Source organism: Protopterus annectens, chromosome 2.part1, assembly GCF_019279795.1.
Source record: "Protopterus annectens isolate FY-2018-M chromosome 2.part1, PAN1.0, whole genome shotgun sequence".
In the NCBI taxonomy this organism is placed as follows: Eukaryota; Metazoa; Chordata; order Ceratodontiformes; family Protopteridae; genus Protopterus; species Protopterus annectens.
Genome location: NC_056729.1, coordinates 693708934 through 693730289, shown reverse-complemented (window position 1 = coordinate 693730289; position 21356 = coordinate 693708934). Strand labels below are relative to the sequence as shown.

Sequence of the window (21356 nt, the reverse complement as noted above, 5' to 3'; positions counted from 1 at the left end):
GTTAGAATGTTAAAGAGGAGGGGACCAAGGATAGATCCTCATGGCACACTAGTGATGACTGGGAGGTATTAAAAGACAGTGAAGTGCCATTTTACTGACTGATATGTACTGAACAAGTAGCTTTTAAACCACAGAAGGACGGGCTAAGACAGACCTAGTAAGGACATTTGAGGTAGACGTTGGCTGTGATAAACTGTGTGTCACAAGGATTTAGACGTCTAGAAATAAGGAAAAGACTAGTTTGCCGTTCTGTCTAGCTTTACTGACAGTAGCTATAAAGGTTAGAAGTGCAGTGTTAGTACTATGGGAGAGGTGGAAGCTGTGTTGTGTGGCAAAAGGACTGCAAGAGACAGCAACTGTTTTTAATACATTTTTCAAGTATTTTGGAGAGGAGGACTAAGCTGTCTATAGGTTTAAAGTTAGTGATGTCTGTTGAATTTAATCCTTTGTTTAGAGGGTCAATCTGCAATTTTTCCAGAGAGAGGGTATGTGGGACTCCTGGATTAACCTATTTATATGGATTGAGACAAGACAGGCACTGCTATTGGCTGCTATTCTAAGGTTCTGACTTGTAGGTCATCAGCTGAAGTACAGCATGGTTTGAGTTTATTTAAGAGTAGTTTTATATAGCATGTGGGCACATGTTTCAAGGTGAAAATGGATATGGTAATATGTGACTGTTGGGCAGTGTTGGGATAAGATGTCGGGGAATCCTTGATTATGGACTATTTATGAAATAAGAGTTGAACTCTACTGCAGTTTTCAGTGGTAAGTTAATATGAGAAGGGGTAGGGTTGCATTTCTGGCTGGGATATATGATTTCTTTAATGGCTGACAAATGTTTAGTGTTGTGCTTACTACTGTTCTAAATGTTGTTACAGTACAATTTTGTCTTAATTTATCTGCTTTTTAGTATGGGTTGCAGAGCATTCTGAAATTTGAGATATTGTGGTGTGTCATTATTTTTACCATTCTTCCACACTTTATCCTGCATTATTAGCATTCTACTCTTTCTGGACAGCCAATTTTGTTTTTAGTCTCTTCCTTCTTGCAGGTGCAAGGCTATTTAAGAAATTTAGGAAAGTTGTACTGAATTGACTTGCAGCATCATTTAAGGAAAGGATTTTTAAAATGTTCCAGTTAATAGACGACAGAGTAGAAATTAATATTTCTGTGTTGAACTTGGACAGGTTGCATGTTGCTTTACAAATATGCTGTTTAAGTAGATGTGTGAGATGTCTGGTTGTACAGACTGGGAGATGGCCGCTGACAGAGTCTGACACTGTACCTGCAGAGGTGAATTTATTAGGTCTGATAATAGAATCCAGTCTAATAGGACTTTAGTTCATAGGTGTGTACTAGGCTAATGGTCCTGGAGCCTTTACAAGCCTAGACCATAGGATTACCCTGGCATCGTGCCACCCAACCTTAGTTCCCAGTGCCTCTGTAGAGTAGAGCCACTGGCGTGATCCCTGGGGTGAATTTTCTATTTCCCATCCAGTCATCAAGATTTCTCTTGAAGAGGGCAAGTGAGATGCTCTACTTGACATGTATGGGAAGTGTATTCCATAGCATGGGCAGTCTCCGGGTTATGAACCTGTCCCTCCAGTATGCTCTGTTGATTGTGGTAATGAGGTTGAGGTCTCTGGAGCATGTGATGCGGAGGGATTGGGATCTCTTTAGATGTAGTATTTCTAACAGAGTTGGGTCAGACATGGCTTTGTAAGTCAAGCAGAGACAGCATAAGACGTATACGATATGAGACCGAGAATAGTTGGAGTTTTTTTGTCTTTTTATAAGACAAATGTTTAAGGCCTAGGATCTTCTTTGTGAGGTACTTTTGCAGCCTCTCCCAGTTGTTGCAGGTATTTAGCGAGGTACATGCCAAATGGGGTATTGTACTCAATGACTGGCCTAATGACAGAAGAGTACAGGGAGACAATGACCTCTTTCCTCCTGGAAGCAAAACCTTTAGTAATGAGATGTGCCACATAGAAGGCCTTTCTGACCACAGTGGCAATGTGGTGGTCAAAAGAGAGGTTGCTGTCAACCTGTATTCCCAGATCTCTTATAACGTCTTCTGTGTTCAGTGGACTACCATCGATGTGGTAATTCATGGGAACCGGATTTTTCCCAAAGGGAATGATGACACATTTTTTGTCATTGAGCTTAAGGCGATGGTTCTGACACCAGTCGTTGGTCTCAGTGAGGCCTTTCTGTAGGATGTCAACATCACCTGAGGAGTTAATAATAGCTTCCGACTTGCAATCATCTGCGAACTTTGTCAGCTAGAGTCTCCTCATGTTGGCCTGGACTTCAGATAAGTAGATACCAAAAAGGAGGGGACCCCAGGACCGAACCCTGTGGGACTCCACTCATGACTGGTCGGCAGTCTGACCTGGAGTCAGCTACTTTCACACTGTGGGTTCTATCTGTGAGCCAGTTTGCAACCCACGTAGTGCTACAGAGGTTGATGCCTAGCTTAATGAGTTTTTCTATAATTCCTGAGTGGCGAATGGAATCAAAGGCCTTGGCCAGATCAAGGTAGGCTGTATGAACCACCTTGCCTTCATCCACAGCTCTAGTGACTGACTCAAAGACGTTGACCAAGTTGAGCAGGCATGATCTACCCTTCACAAAACCAAATTGTGTGGGATCCAGACTTTGGAGAGTCCCTATATCCTTGTTTATTAGGTCCATGATGGTGTCTTGCTAGAACCTGTGGGGCTATTATTTAGTTGTGTGAAACCATATAAATTCATACTGGATGTAGGGGGAGTTAGATGTTATGTCCAACAAATAGACACTGGCATCACCTAGTAGCATTTTTTCTTGGACTATGTTGGATTTCCATAACAATTCCACATCTTCCAGTGTAGCTGTATTGTTACCAGGAGGGACATAAAGGACAGTAATACATGTTTTTTTTTAATGTGTTTATTTTCAGAAAAGTAGTAAGCTCTAATGAAATGAATTTTGGTACTGGCTTGTTGTAATGAGAAATCTAGTAGTTGAGAAATATTAAAGCAATAACACAACCTTTCCTCTTTATATGGTCATTATGGATGACATAATAGCCATGGACTGTAAGTTCAGAGTAATGTATGCTGGGTTAAGTCAAGTTTCAGTTACAGCTACAATATTAGGCTTGTGTTTGGTAATCCAGATATGTAGTTCCGTAGTTTTATTTCTTAGGCTTCTTATACTTATGGCAGACTATCAGGGTGGGGTTTGACTGTTGAGTTAGAGTGGTGTGTGTAAGGGAAATGTCTTGAAGTTGGTTGTGTGGCCAGTCATAGGGACAGTGTCATCTTCTAGGAGCATGTTAGTGTACTGGGGTATTACTGATTCGTGTTTTTGGAAAGCATTTTTCCACTTAATTATATTTTGATTTGTGCTGAAATGGAGTTATATCAGCCTATATCTGAGGCAAAGGTGAGGCACATCCTAGTGATTTTAACTTCAAAGTTTTAAACGGTCATTGCCGGGCTTCCATCCTCATTTTGGGCTTTATATCCACCTAAGAATTACTGCCGATTTAGAATGTATACATATTTTTCACTTATTAACCAACTATCAAGAAGCCTTTTAATCCTTGCTAAATTATTAGAGTATAACACCCTTAGCACAACATTCTACAAGTGTGGAACTAAATGCAATTTAAACAAACCCCTTAATAATTAATATTTAAAATCAATACTAAACCATTTGCAATTGTTCCTGTGGGTTGTTAAATAACCGAATACAAAGTCCAACAACATGTTCAGCTATTGCACCATACATATTTTAATCAATATGCATAACATAGACAAGACAGAAAATTTATTTCACTGTTCTCTGCTTAGTGTTCTCATCTTACATTTTTATCACTGTGGTTTTGGTAGTGTTTCAAGATCAGTAACAATTTTAAGAGCCGCATGGTTTAGGCTGCAAACATTAAGTAGCTGCAGAATTTCCATTCTGTTCAAAAAGCTAAGATGGCAGTGACTTGTGAACACTATCAAGACAATATAGATCACAGAGGGAAGGACAAGGCAAGTTAAACTTGAGCATCAAACTTGGGAACCACTACTGAAATTTGGCAGAAGTCTATTTCAGTAGCCATACTGCAACAGTCCCATGTATGCTGCGGGGAGAAAAAGTGACGAAATTGCCTTATTCTAGTTTGATAACTTTACTACCTTAATTTTAGTACAGTTTATTTATTTATATTTGTTAACAGGCTACTGCACTGATCTTAACTGGTCATTTGCAGATGGGAGAATGGGATCACATAAAAAATAGAAAAACATATTTATAGATACAAGCATAAGCTAAAAAACAAATTATATAATATATATGTGCACACAAAAATGAAAAAACTTCATCAGGTTTTTGGAAATGCAAAATTCATATGGTTGAGACCATGTCATCCTGTTTCTGAAAACTTGAAATATAAAAAAACAATTTTTGGGGAGCAAGCCCAAATGCACCCCCACACCTCCTAAAAATTATATACACCAACCGAGATCTCAATACAGTGAGGAAGAAGGTAAATTTCCCTTTGAAGCAGTTCTATGTAGTTCACGGTACAGTGGGGACAGGGAGAACTTACCCTCTTCTACACTGTAGAGCAATCCTGGAGATGGTATATATAATTTGCAGGGGCTGTGAGGAGCATAGCCCCTCTATGAGGGTGCAGGGAGAGCATAGAATTTTTTTCTTTTTTTTCTTTTTTTTTGTTATATTTCGAGTTTCTGGAAACTCAATCACTTGGTCTCAACCAAATGAATTTCAAGTTTATGAAAATTTGATGAAGTTGTATAAACTTATACATACACACACACATATATATATATATATATATATATATATATATATATATATATATATAAATATAAATATATATATATATATATATACACACACACACACACATATATATATATATATATATATACACACATATATATATATATATATATATATATATACATACATATATATATATATACACATATATATATATATATATATATATATATATACATATACATATATACATATATATTAACTCACTGCTTTGGTCCTGGAAAAATAAGAACCACAGAAAATCTAATAAACACTCTGGAGTTAGGGTCGATTTGAGCGCTTTCGTTCGTTAGTTTATTAAAGAACCATTTCAAACTTCATCAGAAATATATATATATATATATATATATATACACATATATACATACACATACATACACACAAACACACACACGTATATGTATAGACACACACACACACACACACACACACACACACACACACACACACACACACACACACACACACACACACACAATGAATATATAAAAAGTGTACACACCCCTGTTAAAATGCCAGGTTTTTGTGATACGCAAAAATGAGACCACAATAAATCATTTCAAAACTCCCCCCCCCCCTTTAATATGACCTGTACAATTCAATTGAAAAACAAACAAATATGTTAGGGGGGAAAATATAAAAATTAAAAAATATTCAACAAGCTGGCTGCATAAGTGTGCACACCCTTAAACTAATACTTAGTTGAAGCACCTTTTCATTTAATTACAACATTCAGTCTTCTTAGGTGGGAGTCTATCAACATGGCACATCTTGACTTGGAAATATTTGCCCACTCTTCCTTGCAAAAGTGCTGCAAATCTGTCAGATTGCAAGGGCATCTCTTGTGCACAGCCCTCTTCAGGTCATCCCACAGATTTTCTATTGGATTTAGGTCTGGTCTCTGGCTGGGCAATTCCAAAACTTCAATTTTCTTCTAGTGAAGCCATTCTTTTGTTGATTTGGATGTATGCCTGGGGTCACTGTCGTGTTGAACGGTGAAATTCCTCTTCATCTTCAGCTTTCTAGCAGACGCCTGAAGGTTTTGGGTCAAAAGTGACTGGTACTTGGAGCTGTTTATAATTCTCTCCACCTTGACTAAAGCCCCAGTTCCAGCTGAAGAAAAGCAACCCCAAAGCATGATACTACCACCACCATGCTTTCATCATGGGGATGGTGTTCTTTAGCTGATGCGAAGTGTTGTTTTTGCGCCAAATGTACCCTTTGGAATTTTGGCAGAAAGTTCAACCTTGGTCTCATCAGACGTAACACATTTTCTCACATGCTTTTGGGAGACTTGATGTATTGTTTTGCAAATTTTAGCCAGGGTTGGATGTTTTTCTGTGTAAGAAAAGGCTTCCGTCATGCAACCCTACCCCTTAATCCAGACATATGGAGAATATGGGAGATTGTTGTCACATGTAGCACACAGCCAGTACTTGCCGGGAATTCCTGCAGCTCCTTCAGTGTTGCTGTAGGTCTCTTGTCAGCCTCCCTGACCAGTTTTCATCTGGTCTTTTCATCAATTTTGGAGGGACGTCCAGTTCTTTGCAATGTCACTGTTGTCCCATATTTTCTCCACTTTTTGATGACTGTCTTCATTGTGTTCCACGGTAAATCCAATGCTGTGGAAAATTTTTGTACCCTTCTCCTGACTGATACCTTTCAACAATGAGATCCCTTTGATGCTTTGTAAGCTCTCTGTGAACCAAGGCTTTTGCTGTAGAAGGCAACTGAGTAAATGTCAGGAAAATCCTACTAGGACAGCTGAATTTATTTGGAGTTAATCAGAGTCTCTTTAATCGATGGCATGTGTGTACCCAAGAAGATTGAATGCTGTAATTAAATCAAAAGGTGCTTCAACAAAGTATAACTTTAAGGGTGTGCACATTAATGAACCAGCTTATTGTATATTTTTTATTTTTTTCCCAAAACAGATATTTGTTTTTCAATTGAATTGTACATGTTATAAGTTACATTAAAGGTGAGAAAAGTTTTGAAATTATTTATTCTGGTCTCACTTTTTTATATCACAAAAACCTGGCATTTTAACAGGGGTGTGTACACTTTTTATATCCACTGTACACACACACACACACACACACACACACACACACACACACACACATATATATATATATATATATATAGGGTCTATGTCAATTATTCGAATGCTTAAAATGTCGAATGTTATATGGTAGAGACCATATGTTCAACATTTCAAGTGTTCGAAGGCTGACTTTTAATGGCGCCGTACGGTGCAGAATGGAAGAATTTCCCTTTTCTGCACTGAAGTGCGGTCTCAGAGTTGGTATACTTAAGTAGGGTGTGTGGGAGGTGCAGGGTTGCCCCCCTGCTCGCACTGTTAGTGTACTTTTTTTTTTTAATTAGATATTCGAACTTCCAAATATCGACCATATGGTCTCGACGATATGGTATTCGACATTTTGTAAGTTCGAATATTTGACATAGACCCTATGTATATATATATATATATATATATATATATATATATATACACACACACACACACACACACACACAAATATGTATATGTGTGTGTATATAATAATATGTATATATATATATATATATATATATATATATATATATATATATATATACAGTGTGTGTATGTGTGTCTATATATACACACACACACACACACACACACACACATATATATATATATATATATATATATATCTATGGGATACGGACACATGCTCGACTAGCATATGTCAGAATCACAAAACATCGAACGCACATACACCAAAGCTCTTAACATCGACAAGCACTTCCGTGTATGTGTGCCTGTTTCGTAGATCGGACTACAGAGCAGGTAAGGGAAAATTCCCTTTTTCCCATTGTAGTGCGATCTCGGAGTGAGAATAATAAAGTAGGAGTGTGTGGGGGGTGCAGCCCCCTTGCAGAAACGTAGTTTTTTTTTTTTTTAACTACACATACATGGAAGCGCTTTTTGATGTTAAGCGCTTTCGTGTATGCGTGTTCGATGTTTTGTGATTAGGACATATGCTAGTCGAGCATGTGCCCTAGACCCACACACACACATATATATATATATATATATATATATATATATACACACACACACACACACACACACACACACACACACACACACACATATAAAATGCACAGATATACATATTATACATATATATATTATATATGTGTGTGTGTGTGTGTGTGTGTGTGTGTGTGTGTGTATTTTTATGTATGCATATATATATATATATATATATATATATATATATATATATATATATACACACACAAACACACACACACACATATATATATATATCTATACATACACACACACACACACACACACACACACACACACACACACCTACAGATGCAAGAATACGCTGCAACATTTAGTTCAAGAAGCAGCTTATAATGTCAAAACATAGAATTATTAGAATTATGTTCAGCAAAGCTTTAAAGATAAGATGTAGCCATAATGACTTAGACAGCTTATGATACAGCATTAGCAGTGCATCACTATATAGATACGTATGAAGACATTAGAACAGCCAGTGCGAATACCTGCAAGAAAGGATACCATGGGAAGAATAAACAGAAAAGGTCAGAGAGGCATGCAAGGGGAAGGATGTAGAAAGGAGAATAAGTGTGACAGAGATGGAAAGAGAAAAGGGAAGTAAGATTAAAGATAGGCAGTAAGTAAGGGGTGAAAAGATGAGATAAGGAAGGATGAAATGGGGATAAAGGGGTATGAGAGAGTGGCAGGGTTCGTGTAAAGTGACCTGCGTGAATGCAGCTGCACTTTGTTTTGGGTGAAGATGTGTTTCTTGAACTGTTGTCTAAAGTCTAAGTACTTCTGGATATCTTGAATTGTCAGAGCAATGGAGTCCCATAGTTCAGTTGCTAGGATGGAGAATGCACAGTCAATGCAATAAAGTTTAATTTTTGGAGTTAGCAGGGTGGATTAAGATTGAGAGAGACCCCTGAGATTATATACTGGGCAAGGGGTTGGTGAAAAGTTTGAGTGAGTGGGGCTGATGTCTTAGAAGAAAGGGCTTTGTGAATTAGTGAACTTAGTAATAGGTTGGCTCTCAAATGCACTGGGAAAATGAACACTAAAAGATTCATTAAGCAAAACAGCTGATGACTTTCTTAACTAACACAGCATTTAGGTTCAGCTTATCACTTCAAAATCAAGATCACAAAGCCACCTTGGAGAACTCTTGCACTCCAAAAAGCAACATTTAACAAGGTAGTGCTGAAATAACAGGATTCTTACCTTGCATTTAATGTCTCTTTTATAGATGCATTTAAAAACCTAAGATTTAATGCCAGTCTTGTCATGAGGATAACTGTCTAAAGGTTCAATAATAGCACATAAAACTACACTAGTTAAATGTTAAAAATGACATTTGTAGCAGTATTTTACCTTTTTTGTGGATATCTTTTATAAAAGGAGCCATAGCCACTTGTACAAAGTCTGGTGTATATCCCAAATTCTGAAACAGAAAAATGTTAAACATTAATAGCAACAAAGCAACAAACAAAATTGTTACTCATTACAAATAACTCACTTTTTTCAAGAAGGCATACAAATGGGGAAAAATAATTCACCGTTTCAGAATATGTCAAATAAGCATTATACAGATATCTCCTTAGGTAAAAATGCATAGCATTTTTGGAAAAAAAATGCAATCACTTTGAAAATTTTAAATAAATGATTAAGTGCATTCTATGAAATGTGTGGAAGTTTATTTTTATGTAACCCCAGAAATAAAATAATGTTATCATATACATGTAACATGTTTATTTTTGATTGGGTTACTCCTGCCAGGCCTATGGGCCTATTTTCAAAGGAAACCTGAGGTGATATTTATAATGACTTGACCCGAGTACCAGAGAAACTCCCCTTTTTTCAGTCTATGCTACTAGGTAGCAAAACATGGTAGACAGCAGTTCCAGAGATGAGAGTGCTGCATGACACAGAGATAGAGGCAGTTGTGACAGATTATGATGGTGAAGTACTTGATGCACAACTCCTAAAGGAAAACTCTGCCCTTTCCTACAGTTTAACTCAATTCTTAGTTTATTTTCTCCCTAAAATATGGTGGCAGTATAGTTTAGGTGTCAAAAACCTGCTTATACTTTTTAAAGCTTTCATTTCCTTACCTTGGAATCAAAGGAAGGAAAAGCCTGACTACTTTTTTAAGCTTAACTTCTCACATAGTTTGCAGAGGAATTCATCTCTGCCTGCATGACATACCACAGACACAGATAAATCTGTAGTTTACCCTGTCAGGTACCGCTGTCAATATTAGATGGTCAATTAATCCTGCTAATGTTAGAAGCAGAACAGCTGCTATAAAAAAGGAGAGAAAGCTCTAGAATTGTTTTTATTGCAGAGGAGAAGAACTTAACACTCTGCTTTCATAGCCAAGCAAAGAAATTAGCTCAGTCAGGGGTTTTAAGGTAGTTGTCACCTCTTCTGACACATCTGCATAAGCAGCATCACAGTACTGAAATGCTACGCTTTAAATGTGGGCTATTTATAATAGTTTATGTCAACTTACGTGCATTATCAAAGATTTCTGTGACATTTAGAGAAAAGTCAAAAAATATTTTTTATTGTAAAGTAACAATACATCCACCATTTCAACCTCCCCCCACACACACATATACACATAGGACAGAACTGCAGAAAGAGAAACAGGTGGCAACTCTATCAAAACTACGTGCACCGATACTGTTCATAAAAAGGTCTTTTATGCTTTTTTGTGACATCTTTCCAGAGGGGGATGCATATCTGGTACACACAGATCCATGGTAAGAGATTCCCATGGATTGAGTCAGTCTTTACAGTGGTAGAGTGCATGAACATTTTCTAGTCTACAAACTTTTTCTAGTCCACAAAGGAAAAGTGACAAGTGATGGCAACCATAATATACATCTGAATTTACTTTAACATACATTTACTACATGCCCTTGCATTAAAAACATTAAGAAAAGGAAGTACTTAACTATGTTTAAATGCATATATATATATATATATATATATATACACACACACATACAATGTGCATGTATTATGTGCCTGTGTATATGTATATGATACGTAAAGTACGTGTATAACACACATCTTACATGTATGTACAAACACGAGTTGAGTGTGTGTGTGTGTGTGTGTGTGTGTGTGTGTACAATGGAGAAATAGATTATATGCCTGTGTATGTACTTCATGTCCTTTAAATAAAAACAAATCAAATTGGAAATTTTGTTTAACTGTATATGTGTGTTGAAACAAACACAGCTACATATCTGTGTGTGTGTGTGTATAAAAATGTATGTGCAATACTGAATGTGGGATACAGTATAGTGTGAATACATCTAGAAAGAAATATGCAACAGATGTTTTTGTAAATAGTCACACATGCACTGACATATGGATGTGCATGTGTGTGTATACATAACTCGCATGTATACAGATGCACACAAATATATACACACACAGACGGGGCTTGTGCATGCATGTGTGTTGTCATCACCTACTCAACCCTCCTTTCTCCTACTTTCTACATGTCCAACATCTTTTCCCCCATACTAGTTATTAGGTTCAACTGCAATGGCTGTTCCATTCCAAAATTTGTAGGTTTAGTATGGTTTTCATGCTATCTTAGGATAGCAAAAGTGATGCAAATATAATTATGCCCCTCCCCTTTTCTTTTGTGAAGCCATACAACATTCACTTGCCAATTCCTAGAGAACAGTAATATTTTACAGCACTATGATTTATGCAATATGGGTGCTTACAATTTGTTACAATAAAGTGAATATAGCAAAGTATTAATGTATACATTCCAGTAAATATTGTTTATTGTTTTACTTATTCACTGTTGCACACTGGCTATGTGTTGCACATGCAATCTTTGTCAAATGTCTTTGTGACAACATTTTTTCTTTGGATTGCTAAGTGCATTTATTACTTGTTATAATCTTTGCCAATGTAGCCAGAGTCATGCCTGAAAAGGGTCCTAGGACCTGTTCACCTTCCTGGTTACCGAAGTATAAATACATACGAAATATAAAAAAAAGGGTGGTGAACATGACAGAAATAATTATGAAACTAGTAAAGCACATTTTAAATCTGCATCATTCATGAGAGAGAAAAATGCAGCCAGGATCATTTACTGCAGTCCGAGTTTTCACACCTCAGGATGAGTATGCGGGTGAAGATCTGTCAATTCTTTTAGAACTACAAAAAAAATCCCTTTACAATAGTCTGCTAATTACCTACTTTCTTTTGCTGGAAGTAGCTAACAGTTATTTATAGCATAGAACAAGCTCTGACACACACATAAATGAGGCTCAGTCAGGAAATCAGAGAAGTTGCTCTGTTACAAAAGGTGTGTTAGATAACAGTGCTTCACAGTCCTGCCATTATATTTTAATGGCATGAGAAAACACCACTACTTCCTTAAGTCTAGCATGACCTGTATAAAGAGCACTTGAAATGTATTCTGGGAAGAAGGAAAGAAAGTAAGAAAATGAGATCACATTACTGAGGCAGGCTCCTTTATCTGCCATTTTGTGGGAAACACATTAAAATTGTAAAAGAAGCACTTGGGGAGTGACTGTGAGGCATTAAAATAGATCTGAAAACAAAGATACAATACAAAAAATGCTTTTTGAGTTCTAAGGTGGAGTTTTCCTTTAATGGATTTAATCCAAGAACAGAGGAAGGATGGTGAAGAGGCTGACTGGAATACAATGGTAGAACAAGTGCTAAAGGAACAGGAGATTTCTGAATCTACCAGTATGAAACCAGGATAAAATAAAGAAATACTGGGAGTAACGGTAGGTTTGGCTGGTGAAAACAATGGTTTTAAGGACACACACTTGCAACAGGGTGAAGTGAAAAGAAATTAAACAAATGCTGAAAGGAGAAAGTACAATTGTGTACACTTACCATAAATGTAGATGTTCGAGTGTATTCACTATTGCAGTCATCACATTTGGGTTATCTGCCTGCAGGTAGCCCTCAGCCGGCCTGAATAAGAGAGTCTTCAGATTCCTGTATCAGATGCTGTCTCCTCTTCCATGACATCAGGTAGTCAGGGATATAAAACATGCAGCCGACGCATTTACATCAGTTTTTCTTGCACCAGATGTCAGGTACCCCCACAATAGGAAGCAATTAAATGGTATGGTAAACCCCCATCAAAAAGCAAATACACAAGAAAAAAGAAATATACCAACCAGAAGGACAGGTAGAGCCCAGAGAAGTCAGGGAGCTGGAGGGAGGATAACCAGGACTGCAACAGTGAATACACTCGAACATCTACATTTATGGTAAGTGGACACAACTGTACTATGTTCTTCATGTTTCACTGTTGCAGTCATCACATTTGCGTTGATTCCCAAAACTAAGGAAGGGAGGAGGAAGTTAAAGAGCATTAGGGACAGCTATTAATCCCTGCAAGACTGCAGTGGCAAATCCAGCTCTGGATTTAGAAAAGATAGGCAAGTGGTAATGCTTGGTGAATGTATGTACAGAGCTCCAGGTGGCAGCTTCTAGGATGTTCCTGGTAGGGACCCCTCTGAGAAATGCCGCAGAGGTAAATGCAGCCCTGGTGGAATGTGATCTTATCCCCTGTGGGGTAGGTTTTCCATGGTGCTTGTAGCAGAAATTAATGCAATGGGCTATCCATTTTGAAATGGTTTGCTTTTAAATGGCCTTCGCCTCTGCCCCTGCAGCAAAGCTAACTAGCAGCTGCTCAGATTTTCTGGTACGTTTAGTCCTGTCCAAATAGAATCTAAGTTGTCTGTGCACGTCCAGAGAGTGCAGTATTCGTTCCCCTTTGTTTTGAGGATTAGGGAAAAAAAGTAGGAAAATGAATGGACTGATTTAAGGCCACAGAAGACACCACCTTGGGCATAAAAGAAGGATTAGTCCCGAGGGAAACCCTGTCCACATGGGAGATAATGAAGGGTTCCACTGCCATGAGGGCCTGTAATTCAGACACTCTTCTTGCTGAAGTGATGGCTAGAAGGAAGGCTGTTTTCCAAGAAAGGAATTTCAACTCTGCTGTAGCAGCTGGTTCAAAGGGGGGAAGAGTAAGCTTTTCCAATACAAAGTTAAGGTCCCAGGCTGGAGTGGGAGCTCTCCTGGGGGGGGGGTCTTATTTTTTTGACCCCTCTGAGGAATTGCTTTAGCAAGGGGTGAGAGAAGAGGGGTAGCTCAGTATTATAATGTGCTGAAATGGCAGAGGCATGAATTTTAATTAACAATAAGGACAGGCCCCGGTGGAGCATTTCTGTTAAGTACTGTCGAATATCAGGTAAGCTGGGCACCGTTGTGCCCATCCCCTGAGCCAGGATCCAGGAGCACTATCTTTTCCACTTTTCAGCATAGGATTTTCTGGTACTAGGGCTCCTTGCTGCCAGAATGACATCCAGTACCTGCTTACTGAGGGATGCTAAGGGAGAGCTCAAGGGATAAGCCAGGCTGCAAGGTTCAGGGTTTGAAGCTGAGGGTGCAGAATTCGGCCCGCCTGCTGGGACAGCAGGGAAGGGGTCTGAGGCAGGTGCCATGGTGTAGCAGTGTCATGCTGTGCAAGAGGAGGTACCAGTGTTGGCATGACCAGTGTGGTGCATTCAGTATTGTCCTTAGCTTGTCCTGTTTGATCTTTAGTAGAACCTTCGAGAGAAAAGGCAGAGGGGGAAAGGCATAAACTGAGAGGCTTTCTCAGGTAAAAGACAGGGCATCCACTTTCCAAGCTTGGCTTTGGGGAGTTCTTGTGCAGAATTTGTGCAATTGGTAGTTCTGAGGGGGAGGCAAACAGGTCTACCTCTGGAGTCCCCCATTTGTTCCTCAAGAGGTTGAATATTTTGGGTTTTACTTTCCATTCTTGTGGGTCCATGAGATTTCTGCTTAAGTCGTCTGCCAGTGAATTTAGTTTGCCTGGCAGGAACTGAGCTTGCAGGTGTACTTTGTAGCTCAAGGCTGTGTTCCACAGAGCCATGGCTAGTCTGCAGAGAGGGTACGAGTGGGTTCCCCCCTGCTCATTTATGTACCACATAACTGTGGTGTTGTCTGTCTTTACCAATAGTTGTCCTGGAAGAATATGGTCTTTGAAGGCTGTCAGAGCATTCTGTACTATTAACATTTCTTTTTGATTGATATGCAGGTGCATCTGTCTCGGGGTCCATTTGCCCTGAATGCACTGCCCTGCCATGTGGACCCCCATGCATAGTCTGATGCATCTGTTGTTAGGGTTTGGGCGGCAGGGGGTAGAGTAAAAAGGAGTCCCTTGTCATGGTAGCAGGCCTCTGCCCACCAAAGGAACTCTGTCTTGTTACAAGGAATGTTAGAAATCATTGTTTCCAGGTCCTGAGAATGTTGACACCATAGGCTTTTTAGATACCATTGGAGTTTCCTCATATGCAGTCTCACATATGGAATTAGTAAAATGCAAGATACCATGAACCCCAGGGCTTGCAGTATTTCCTTGCAGAAAGCTGGGGTTTTGTGGCCAATAGTTTGAAGTAGGTTGTCAAATAAACTTTTTTCTCCAGAGTGAAAAATGCCATCTGGGAAGTTGTGTTCAAGCTTGTTCCCAGGAATACAATCTGTTGGCAGGGTACTAGGTGAGATTTCTTTTCGTTGATGGTGTACCCCAGTGAGGTTAGAAGTTTCTTTACGAATGCCATGTGTTGTAATAGCAAGTCCTGGTTTTCTGCCTAAATCAGACAATCGTCCAAGTATGGGTAAATTTGAATATTTCCCTACCTGCAAAATGCAACGGCTGGAGCTAGACACTTTGTGAATACCCTGGGCGCAGTAGATAAGCCAAAGGGAAGTGCAGAGAACTGATAGTGCATGGAACCCACCCTTAAGCGTAGGTATTTCCTGCAATATTCCCTTATTGGGATGTGCAGGTAAGCTTCCTTTAAGTCTAGGGTTACCAGCCAGGCATCCTTGGCTAGCATGGGAAGAAGATGTTGCAGAGTTAGCATTTTGAATTTTGGAACTACCAGAAAGGAGTTGAGAATAGAGAGGTCCAGGACAGGATGCCAGGAGTTGTCTTTTCTGGGCACTAGAAATAGTCTTGAATAAAAACCTTGTCCCCTTTATTCGGCTGGGACAGGCTGAACAGCCCTGATATTGAGAAGAGAGAGAGAACTTGCTGTTGGGCCTCCACCCACTGATTTGGGGATAGGTCTGGCCAACCATTTGGGGTTGGTAGGGTGTGGAAGTGGAATCTGTATCCTTGGGAAACTATGTTTAAAATGCATTTGTCCTGGGTAATGAGTTCCCAGTTTTTTGCATGCAGGGCAAGCTTTCCTCCTAAGGGAAGAGGTAGTAGAGCAGGGCCTGGAAGGGTTAAGGTTAAGTCATTGTGCCATTTTTCTGTAAGGGGGTGGCTTACTACTCCCTGCTGTGGAAGTGGGAGCCCCCCCACTGCTTAGGTCTGTGCGTAGCCTGAGACTGTAGCCTAGATGGTCTGCTGTTCCAGGGTTTGGACTGAAAAGGCCTAGAAGGGACTGGAAAGGACCAGTTCTTTGAAGGCCAATGCCTACTGAATCTGGGAGGCTGTACTTGTAGGAAATTTTTAACAGTTTGCATAGATTTAGCTTTTTCCTCCATCCTTTTGAGGATTCTTCAGCTTTGTTGCCAAAAAGGCGGTCTTGGTGTAAGGGAGCATCCAGTAATTTAGCTTTTACATGATCTGGCAAGTTTTGTTCCTTAAGCCAAGCATGCCTTCTAAGCACAGACCCAGTGACAGCAGCCTTGCAAGATGCTTCTAAAGCATCAAAATCGCATTGCAAAGTATGTTTACCAACTTCTTCTGCAGAATGCATTAAATCCTGTAATTCTTTGTGTTCAGTACAGTCAGGAATCAACATCATTTTCTGTTTAAGTAGCCCCATAATATGCTGCTGATACTTTAACATATGAAACTGGCAATTTAAAGCCCTAATGGCCAAAGTAGCAGAAATATATACCTTCTTACCCCATCTGTCTAAGACTCTAGAATCTCTATCAGAAGGGGTAGAATTTTCGGCCCTTGGAAAATGGTCTCTGGATCTGCAGAAGGATTCTTGAAGAGGAACTTGTGAGAGTCAGGTACTCTGTAATACCTGTCAGGTTTTCTGGCAGTTGAAGGTAAAGTGTCTGGGGAAAGGCTAGATTCCAAGAAAGCATCATCTACAATGTCCAAAACAGTAGGGATAGCTAAAGGCCTGTGTTGAGGTAGAAGTAAGAATTCCCCAAGTCTCTTTTTGGAGTCAGAGTAATCCTGGCTTTCCCAGCGGAAATGCTCCCTAAGAGTGTGCAAGGTTTCACTGAAAGAAAAATCTTCTGGAGGGGAAGTGAAGGGAATGGAATCCTCTGCATCAGAATCCTCATAGGTAGATAAGGGCAAATCCTGGTAATCAGAAGGAGCAGAAATATCAGATTCCTGATCAGAAGAATCAGAAGGAAAATCAGTTCTAGGTCTCTTAGAGGGGGAAGGCTGGCTTCCCCTAATTAAGGTAATATGGTCTTCAGCCATTTTTAGCATTTGTTTTTTAGGCATATGGGCCTGAGCCTGCGGTTTGGTCATCTGTTTTCTAGGTGTGGTGCGAGTTTTAGGCCTGGATGAAAATTATGGCGTTGGTTTAAAATGCAAGTCTGTAGGCCTGAATACACCCTCAGAAGCCGGTGCCTGCACAGCGGCTCCGGATGCATCCAAGGTAGAGACATCCGCAGGTTACATAGTCAAAGAAGCATCTCGCGGCATACCGGACTCCGAATGGATCTCAGTAGAGGCCTGCGAATCTGAAGTAGCGGGTATCAGGGGCTGTGAAAGCACCTCACTGAGTACCAGCGGACTGGCGACTAGCTTAACGGAAGCGTTGTCGGCAGTTTTGTACCTATGCGGTCTGTCTCTGTCTTTATCCTTATGTTTTTCGGAAGATCTGTAGTTGGATGGCTTAATAAAGCCATTTCGGAGTACTGAGACTGAGTACGAAAGTAATTGGCTGCAAGGATAGCCCGATGACGAACAGTTCAGCGAGGGACATCGTGGTCTGGGCCTAAGCAGGGGATGCGGTACGAATGAAAATCTCTATGAGGTATTTGCTTTCCACAGGTAAGACAATTGTTAACTTTTACTGACATTGGTTGGAGCAAGAAAAAAGAATCCCCAACAGGGTACTTATCTTTTTGAAGACTTCGGATCTGAAACTCGAAAACGAAAATTTCAGGAGTCGGCCGACTGGCACTTGCGAACTGCTTCTGCTTTGGGCACCGCACGGCAAGAAAGACTGATGCAATGGCGACGGCTGCATGTTTTATACCCCTGATGACCTGACGTCATGGAAGAGGAGATGGCATCTGATGCAGGAATCCGAAGACTTTGGTACTCAGGCTGGCTGAAGGCTACCTGCAGGCAGATAACCCAAATGTGATGACTGCAACAGTGAAACACGAAGAACATCTACAGCGACCTATGCTGAAAATGTGAGTCAGGTAGACAGAAGCACAGAGAAGAAGGAAGCAAAAGAATGCAAAGAAACAGTATAAGAGTGAACGTGCAGAGAAAAGAAGTAGTGGTAAGAATGAGAAGAAAAAACAAAGCCACTAACAGGTATGATATTACTCTGCTACTGTGTGATGACTTAAAAGACATAAAGAGCATTACTTAATGGCAATTACGACTTCTGTGAAGTGATATTTGAAATTCATTTGTTAGCAGAATGCTTAACGAATGAAGCAGAGAAAAAAAAAATGCCGTCACTATGGAAGGATTTTATATTTCTGTATTGAAGCATGCAATTAAAAATAAAATTAAATGCACAGTTCAAAGCAGATATAGAAGAATGCAAGTTAAGATTTTTTCTACCTATGTGTAGTAAGTTACATGATGTTAGAAAGTGTATTTTGAAAGAACAGTTTGGACAGGAGGATAGTGAAGGAAAAGCACAGCATGCACCAAATATAATAATGTTAAATCGGGAAAGGGGGACTGTTAGACACTGGGGAAAAGCTAAAGTTTTTTTTTTTTTGTGGAGAAACAACACATTTGGTGCAAGACTGTAACAGAAGAAGATATGAACAATGTGGGGGTCAGGTGACATACTACCAGAAACTGTTAACCAATATGTAGAAAATGTAATAAACATGGACATTTCTGGTTTGGCTTGAACAAATTAGTAGAAATGAGGGACAACTTGCTGAAAACTACTATGGGAGAAATAAATGAGGAACACAATGCAGAAACTACTAGAAAGGGTGGGATAAATAAAGACAGGGATATTCTGCAGACAGAAGGGTTGGGAGGGTGGCCTAATGGTTAAGGTGTTTGCCTTACAAACACAAGGTGCAGGGTTTGAGTCTCACAAGGGATAATTGGCTAGGCTTAAAATGGCTCGCAAGGGCAGTTAGCTTAGTACTAACCTATGCATGCATATCTAAGATACAAGTTCAAAATAAGTATGCAGTACCAGAAAGAGATAAAAAAGAGAAGACGAATAGTTGGAGACAGGGAAAGAGCAAGAATAAAAATGATGAAAAATCAATTGGAGAGGGTTAAGAAAGAGAAAAATAAAAACTGAAAGCAAGAAGGACAGAAATAAGGGAAAAGAATGATTTATGAATATGGGCATTATATGTAAATAGTATACAAAATAACAGCAGGAGTTTGTGAATGAATGGTATAAGAAATGATGTTTTTATGTGATGTTTGCTGCACACAAGATACATGAAGAAGGAAAAGAAGAAGATAACGAGTTAAAGCAGTTTGGGGAAGGTAGATTATATGGTTAGTGGGAAATGAGACCTCTTCAGAAATAGCAATTCGGATATTTTTATTTCCTCACTTGTTAAATGTGACAGCAGTAGTACCTGGAGGGTAGTAATATGCAATATGATAAGAAGAGAACCATGTCAGACTAATAGAGCTATGCGCATATACAAATTTGTCTGAAGATAAGGTATTTGGAGAAATAAGTATATTAATGGTAAATATGTAAAGAATTAGGGTAGAATACCTTAATTGTAATTTAAGGAAGTAGATGGAAAACATAGCAGACTATTAAGGTAATGAACCAGTTAAAAATGTGGAGGGTTGAACAAATTGCACTGAACATACAGAACAGGAATCTTTAAAACTGAAACGTATGATTTAATATATACTCAAAAATATGAAGGAATTGACAGGGGTGGAAATGGCTGAAATTTCAGAAGACTCGGTAGTATGGTCAAAATATGAGATGAGAGAGAGATCATAAAGTAAGGAAACTGAATAAAATGGTCAACTGGTGAGGTTAGCAGAAAAAAAAGAAATGAGGGAAGAACACAAAGATTACGGAAAGAAAATATGACAATGAATTAAGAAAACTGAACTTAGTGGGCGGTGTATAAGGAAAAGCATAAGAATATATTTTTTTAATTGAAAAATGAATGAAAAGAAGACATGAGATGGAATATGAAGAAACCATGACAACATACATGAAAAAGAAACAAAACAAGATAAATAAGCTGCCTTTTATGCCTTCTTACAAGAAATTTCAGTTCGGTAATGAACATAATACTTGCTCATTTCAAGTATGTTGCTTCAAAGGACTTCTATGATGGCTGCATGCCAACATAGGTTGATTCAAGTTCTCCCAGTGTGAAAACTGCAACTGCGTAAACATCTGGGTAAAATTCAGTTATCGGCTACTAATTACACTGCCTTGATGCCAGCAAAGAAGAAATTTGCAGAAAGTAGCAAAAAACATCAACTAGAAAAGGAGAAGAAAAAACTCTGACTGGGAACCTGCAACTCTAAGTAAAAAGCCGCTCAAATTTCAGCTTTGATACGGGAACTACCTTCCAGTTACTGGAAAAATTAAATCAAATACACTCAGAGGTGTTAAAATATGTGAAATACTGAAGGAATATATATATACAGTAAAACAACAAAATGCTGTAAAATAGAAGACATTTTGCCTAGCCCATAGTTATGTGGCTTTCGCCACCCCTTTAGTTTGAATAAAACTATGCCTATTATTTTGCTGTGCCTCTGTCAAGCAGTGACACTGAAGTAATCCCTGGGGTATATTTGCGATCTCCCATCCATTGGTCAAGATTCCTCTTGAACAAGGCCAGCGAGGTACTCTGCCTCACATGTACCGGGATTTTGTTCCACAGCATAGGGAGTCTCTGGGTGATGAATTTGTCCCTCCAGCACGTTCTATTAATAACCGTGTCAAGGTTTAAGTCTCCCGCCCTTGTGGTTCTGAGGGATCTAGATTTTTTGAGGTGAAGCATATTCATCAAATCTGGGTTTGACATGGCCTTATATGTCAGGCACAGGTCACCTCTGAGCAAGCGGTATGACACTGAATAGAGCTGGAGTTCTTTCAGTCGGGCAGCATAAGACATATTTTTGAGACCCTTTATCCTTTTGGTGAGGAACTTTTGGGGCCTTTCCAGCTGCTGCAGGTGTCTGGTCAGATACATTCCGAATGGG

At 39.2% G+C, this 21356-nt stretch overlaps 1 protein-coding gene across 1 annotated transcript in view; it reads right to left on the bottom strand.

Moving 5' to 3' along the window:
• Positions 1-21356, bottom strand: part of LOC122794902 — a 2498277-nt gene that overhangs the window by 2215564 nt on the left and 261357 nt on the right. Inside the window, exon 3 of the mRNA XM_044063498.1 lies at positions 9290-9359. Within this exon, the coding sequence (XP_043919433.1) occupies positions 9290-9359 (70 nt within the window). The remainder of the gene's footprint in view (positions 1-9289; positions 9360-21356) is intronic.